The 7,187-nt window shown below is 35.0% G+C and overlaps 1 protein-coding gene across 1 annotated transcript; it reads left to right on the top strand.

The window, feature by feature from the left end:
* The first annotated feature begins 1,359 nt into the window (after positions 1-1,359).
* LOC114532188 (hemagglutinin/amebocyte aggregation factor-like) lies at positions 1,360-6,376 on the top strand. Its single transcript, XM_028553761.1, has 6 exons — positions 1,360-1,445; positions 1,534-1,579; positions 4,029-4,144; positions 4,312-4,482; positions 5,031-5,220; positions 6,253-6,376. The coding sequence occupies exons 3-6, from the start codon at positions 4,042-4,044 to the stop codon at positions 6,281-6,283; spliced, it is 495 nt and encodes a 164-aa protein (XP_028409562.1). The 5' UTR covers positions 1,360-1,445; positions 1,534-1,579; positions 4,029-4,041; the 3' UTR covers positions 6,284-6,376.
* Positions 6,377-7,187: the final 811 nt, after the last annotated feature.

Raw genomic sequence — 7,187 nt, 5'->3', positions numbered from 1 at the left:
AATTACCATCGTTTACATCTAAACGTGTACACGTGATCATAAAACATGTTTTAATTAGATTGAAGGTTGCAACGTTTAGGCAGTAAAGACAATTAACTTGTTCAGTCTCATTATCCAACCACTTCCCAGGTATATATGTTCTTTCTACCGTGTATTACGGAAATGCTTTACCTTGCCTGTAATAAATATCATGCAGGGGCCAGTTGTATATAAGACGTTTGTTAATTGTTAACTTTTAACGTTAGTTAATGACAGAATTGGCCAATAAGACTAGTATATTTCTGAGTTAACTAGGATTTGACTATGCCGTGAAAAAAGAGTTTTAATTAAACAACCGGCCTCTGTACTTCATGTCGGTACTTCAGTAGCTTCGAGAGTTCACTTATCCACCCACATGCTAATTTAACTTAACCAATATTAATAATATTATATTGTTCACAAAATCTCAGTTGAGTTAATTTCGCATTTAAGGCAGGGAAACCGTATCCATGAATATGTATTTACATTCTGAAAGGCTAAAATCTAATCAAAGCTGCCATTTGGAGAGCAAATTTCGTACAATAATAAAAATATAAAAGCTAATAAAATTAGTTAAAAACACGACGTTTTACTCATTAAATTCCCTCATGACACTTGCCAAGCTCACCTGAAGTTATATCAAGCGCGCCCAACGCGTGTGACATAAAACAATCAGAAACATGCAGAAGTTTCAATCTGTATTTAGCTCATCTGTGTCAGGTATCTTGCAGCAAGTGTCATCAATATTGCTCGTGTGCAAGATAAAAATGAGGACATGCGTGTTAATTAATATAAGTTATTATAGATAAAAATGTCCATGTAAGAAAAAATTGAGGACACGAAATGACGAAAACAATATCTTGATTATACCCATTTCAACAGATTCAGGATCATGCATGGACGTTATGTTTAACGTCAGATCTCTTGAGAGGTGATTGACAGCTCGCCGAAGTACCTAAGGACACGTAGGAGGTACTTAGATTTCGAAATTCACGAAAACAAAACAGAAAGTTGAATCTCGCTGTCTCAATCCAAGCACATGCGTTAGGGTTAGCATGCAGTATATAGATTTACATTTAGAGTACCGAAATTCCAGGTCAAATTCAGTCAACTTTTCACAAGTATACAAAAACATTAACTTAATTCACTGTTCTGCAAATTTGGAATACCCTCAAATTCTGTAGTGATATATAAATAAAAAAATTCCGCAGGTTAATCTTTATTTATTGAGCATTGGATTTGTCCCGGGATCTGTTTTACATCCATTATATGATAATATTTTAGTAACTTCTATACTGAAGAGCTGAACTGAAGGAAGTCGATTTTTTGCTACTGCGATCGTATATAATAATGTGGGTGATTAGGTTTTGGACATTATATGTTCACGATTTGTTGCTCTATATATACTCTCTCCAGTAATATATAAGGTATAAAATTAAAATTAAAATGTGTTGTTATATAGAAATATATCTTATTTTAATTATAACTAAAGAAGTGTTTCTCTTTCCTTTTCAGCTTTAACTGCAGATTTGAACAGTTTATACAACTGTAAAATATTTTGGTAAGTTGCTCAGTAATGTTTATATTTATAATATCATATAATTTTATATTGTTATACCACATTTTGATGCTAATTTATTTGAAGACGATACAAGGCTGCTCCCGCCTAGTTATAATGTTTATAAATATGTATATTTTATACATAATTTATTACTTGTAAAAAGTGTGTATGTTTCCCGCGTATACTATATAGCATGAAAGAAAGTTTATTGTCATAGTTGGGCTATATACGTTCATATCTGCGGAACAGGACGAACTTAGAACCGCGCGCTCGAATTCGCCCATGCATGCAGGTCAGTGTTCAATGCACGGCAAAAATGTTAATATAATCATGCATAGAATATTACTGAATATTTTTACTATATCGCGTCCATAATGTTGAAATCATGCAGTTTTGACTATAATTTAGTTGTATGTAAATCAGGATTAGTTATATTGAGTCATTTTTCTGCCTGTGTTTTGGCCCTGGAAATGTCCTATTATTCTGTCCCAAGTAGCTACATGCATGTAAATCGATAAACGCCTTAGCGTCCTTTTAGTGTCCTTTCCTGTCTTACTGTTTGACTATAATGCCTCATAGACTTCAGAGTCAACCAACTGGTCACTCTCGAAACGAGGGCAAGATTTCTTTTTGCCAGGTATTAGCGTTCAGGTATACGCTTACTTGACGTTTAACTCTCAACCTTCTTTACGAAGGTAAATAATTATGATTTAAGCCCCGAAATGAAGCATTGAATACTAATTAATATATAGATATATATAATTTGATATACTGGAAATAATGCATGCATGCAGCACAACTATCAAAACAGTGCAAAATCTTTAAAAATAGGTACGCAATGCGTACATGTGGGTAGCCTGTAAAACATTATTAACTGCGATAAAGCTGCTATAGTGGCAAGTAAATATCAACTGATGCAATCAAATATTATTTTCTAGTCTTATGTTCTAATGCCATAGACAAGGGAATAAACGCCCTATAGTTAGCTGGTTGAATACAGCTATAACGAAGTCAATTTAGTGCACAATCTATATATTATAATATTTTATTGTATTAAATTAGACAGATCAAAACATATATAAGTATTTTTACAAGAGATAGGAAATGAAATGTTTGCAGAATAGGTGAAGAGAACAAAAAAGAGAGTAAGGTTCCGGGATGGTGGCACACATCATCTGATAACATAAAGCTTAGTTTAGAAGGAGAAAAAGAATATTTGCAATATGTTTCACCATTATAACTGAAGAAGATAGTATGATTTCATTGATCCAGTAGGAAGGTACAGGTAATTTGCAATGTTGATTACAGATAACTTATCAGCATCAATTAGCTGGACATAATAGCACCAGTTCGTAGGTCCAAAAAATCTGTGTGGCTTTTTCTAAGTTTAAATTTATCAGTTGACAATATCTTATCACTGTGGTAATCAGTCCGACAATCAGTCAACATTGAGTGCCATCATTCATCACTCATATAAATGTGTATTGCTCAGTAGTAGTTACCAGGAAGGTATGAGTAGCATTTACCAGTAAGGCTACCAGAGAACTTTGTTCTTGTTTACAGTCACATATATATAACAAAGAGTCCAAAATTGTTTCAAACATTTCAGCATAACAATGTCAAAGGACTCATCTATGTATCTGAACAATATTTTAAAGATTTTTGTTCAGTTTAAATGCACTTGTGTTAAAAGTTTTGTTTTTTAAAAAATATGTTTTGTTAGTTTTGCTTTTGTTAGTTATGCTTCTTTTTAAACTCCAAAGCATTTGGTTTAATAGCTGCATGTCCACAAGCAAGAAATTGACAGGTGAAATATTGCATTATAATTTATAAAACAGGACAACTTGTTACTACCATTTGCAATAAAGTAATGTATTTGGTTTAATTGCTGCATGTCCACAAGCAAGAAATTGACAGGTGAAATATTGCATTAAAATTTATAAAACAGGGCAACTTGTTACTACCATTTGCCGAATAAAGTAATGTTTTATTTATTTTCTATTAGTGTAACTTTGTAGTTTTCGATTCAACGCTCACCGATCACCGCTTTTTTGTCTTTAAAGCACTCGGCTTCGCTTTAAAGTTTGACAAACGTATTAACGTGACTTCTACGGTCCTTCGAAACAACGAAATTTTCCGGAAGTAGAAGAACCACCGTTCGTCATCTTTCGTATATCCGACGATTACCGAAGATGTGGCACCCACACACACACAAACATCCGGACACTTTTTCGACTACATAGTGGTTAGCCGCGCATGCGCAGGCTACCCACAAAAACTAAAACTCAAATGCCGAGTAAATTCTTTAATTCGTAATTGCAGTCAGCGACATTTGCTCTAACAAATTATGCAGTGACTATATAAATTATAGTGAAGAAACATGCTAAAAGTTTTCACTCAGTTTCTGCGAATGTCGAAAATGACGATACTATATAATTTTATATAATAGGACACACTCAAGAATGATGCAGTTTATGTTTGCGGCTTTGGTCTTCCTTGCTCATGCAATGAGCATCAACGCTGGAACAAACTTTTTTTCGACGTGGAAACTTGATTGCCCTTCAGGTACGTCGTCAATTGTACACGTCATTATTTTGAATATTATTAGACTCGACTTGCAGCTCTTTCTTGTCAGCCAGTCCTTGAGACGATGTGAAGATTAAGATTAGGGTAAAGATAAAGATGAAGAGTCTCGCACTCACGAACTGAATTTAATTTGTTCATAACTATAGGTCAATCTATCAGGCATATAAGCAGTGTTCATAGCAACTATCATGAGGATCGTTCATGGACATTCACCTGCAGATCTGACCCAGTCACACAAAGTACATGTTCTTGGTCTGGATGGGTAAATTTGTTTGGCGAAATGATCCTTTATCAATGCAAAGATGGAGTTATTGCGGGTAACAGTTGAATATAACTGCCTACACGATATAAATACCTCTAAAATGACCTAAAAGGTCATTGTGCCTTGTTTGCCTAACAATCTGAATAGGGCGCAACCTCGTTCCCAGGGCGTTTTACTTTGATCCTGGGATCCCTCCCCCACACTACGCCCATGTATAACAATTAAGTAACCTTCTTTTTCCAGTTTGCAATTTTTTTCTAATCTGATCATGCTTTAAGGCCTGCAGTTTACATGGAGCGAGTTATCCCGGGCAGGCGAGGTGAAAAGTGCATCACATCAAAGGCTTAACCTTATTAGTCTTTCATTACATGCAGTTTTTTCACCTAGCTAGCCAGATAACTCTCTCCATGTATACAGTCCCTTAGACACATTTAATTACGGAAATGACATAATGGCCTCGTTGCGGTATGGCAAAGGTCAATTAACTGGGCAGAGACAGAGATTATAATCAACTAAATCACATTTTTCGTTATTATCAGCAGCCCTCTAGAGCCCGCTTACACAAGATCGCGAGGTGTTAAGTAAAGTTTATCCTTTTTTCAGGTGTGCAATCGTACCATAACAAATATCATAAAGACAGAAGATATAGCTTCAAATGCTGTAAAGCCAAAAGTTACACCCGTATTTGTACTTGGACTGGCTTTGTCAACAACTGGGATGGTTATGTGACCTATGGCGTACGTCATAATTATTATCTTGTTGGCTTATTCAGTTATCACAGCAAAGGCCATGGGTAAGTCTATTAAACATTCATTTGTCTTAGGATTTTAGATTTCTGCGTCAGATATTTCGACTTCATTTGAATTCTGGCTTGACAATGACTTTGAAATAAAGTAGAAATATATCACCGTAAAAACTTGTCTTGTTGTTAATCGCTCATATCTTGAGCAGCTTGGAAGATGCTTTTCTTTGAAGTGTGCTTTTTCTTGCATTTTCTCGTCTTTTTTATCAGGTCTACTGAGAACGAAGTGAACCAAACGAACGCCATTTTTGAAACAAAATTTTTCTCTCTACTGCAATGTGCACTTGGAATTTTCACGAGACAAAAAAACACTTAAAATACACAGTTTTCTCGTCCACCCGACATGCAATTGCAGTCAAAGCCGCAGGAATTTTTAAAATATTATCGTTGAAAAATTTAATTTTCGGCTGCAATATTATTTCTGTGGGGCTGTTTATTGCGGTAAAAATTGACTCGACCATGTGATAAAAGCTAAGCATTCGGTTTAATGTTAAGGTCCCGTTGTTACAATTTCAATTTCAAGGACATAGGATATGCTCAGGATTTGCGGTCTGTATATAAGCGCTGTTGAAATTTGATTTCTCTAGCTTCTCCCTATATCGGAACCATTTGCTAAAAAATTTTGATGAAAGACACATGACCACAAACTAAGCCAGACCGTCATCTTTTATCAAATGACGTACCCTCTTTAAGCTAATGATATTTTCAGCCAGGTATTTAACGTGAAAATACTCAACTAAAGACTTTAAAACACAAGCCTGCGCTCATGCAGGCATTAAATGTGATTTGTAATAGGAAAGAGACCGCACCTGTTCTCCAGGAGCCGGTTGTGTAAAACTATTTAACTACATTTTGCAGACGGTAAAATCCTAGTTAACAGGGATATACACAACTCTGATTGGCCAATTCTGTCCTTAACTACAGTTAATAGTTAACTATTGTCTTTTGCACAACTGGCCCCAAAACGTTATGGAATTAATATGGCTCATGTTACGTCATTTTTTCTTGTTTTTTCTTATATAGAGACAGAAGATGGAGATTCCTTACATGTTAACAATGTGGTTAAAGGACAATGTCGGATATTTCCCATGCTTGATTTCATTTGATCATATTTGGTGTTTTTGTAAGAATAATGATAAGAATAATTACATGCAACAAAAAAACGATCTCCTATGTTTTTCTTCATCTTATAGCATTAACTGTCATCTATATTGAGTTAAAAAATACTATGGCATGAGCTTCGTTCTTGTATAATCCTTGCCTCGGCTAAAATATACATAGTTTCCTATATGCGGGATTTAATGCTTAATGTCAATATTCCTCTATATGTCGACAAACATATACTTCTTGACTGAACAACCAGGCCATACTGACGTCTATAAGTCATTGGATGTCGTTGATATAGTTGTTGCATGCTAGTAATACAACCTTCATTAAACCATCTAATGATCATATGTTGCTATACAAATAGTTCTTTGATATTATTTTACAATTTGGGCCAAATATAAAATGGCATTTCATGTAAGCGAAGATCAGTGAAACATTCAAAAAATCGGGATGTAAAATTTCCTACATATAATATATATTGGACCTCCAAGTGATATTATTTTCTTGATTGAAAAACAGGCATTTGGAAACCTCTCTATCTATTATACACCATTTTGTATAGTCTGAGAAAGACGTAACTTTAAAAATATTTTGTCTAGCGAAACTCAGGTATAATTTAGCGATAAAAAAAGTTGTTTGAAACGAGCGAAGATCAATTTGGCTTTGAACCTTCGCTTCTTTAGAGCAGCGGTTCAGTGCAGGCTTCTTCAAATAAGTCAGAAAGAATAAAGGAGTGGCAGAGGAGAGGGGTGTCGCAACGAATTTTTTTCTGGAACAAGCGAAGGCACCCCAAACAATCAAAAGCATCCTATACCAAAGTCATCATGGGCGTAGGAAGCATCCAGAAATTG

The sequence above is a fragment of the Dendronephthya gigantea genome, unplaced genomic scaffold (assembly GCF_004324835.1).
Source record: "Dendronephthya gigantea isolate DGI-Jeju-01 unplaced genomic scaffold, DenGig_1.0 000078F, whole genome shotgun sequence".
Taxonomy (NCBI): Eukaryota; Metazoa; Cnidaria; class Anthozoa; order Malacalcyonacea; family Nephtheidae; genus Dendronephthya; species Dendronephthya gigantea.
The sequence above is the reverse complement of the archived record's forward strand: the minus strand, read 5'-3'. Positions and strand labels throughout refer to the sequence as shown.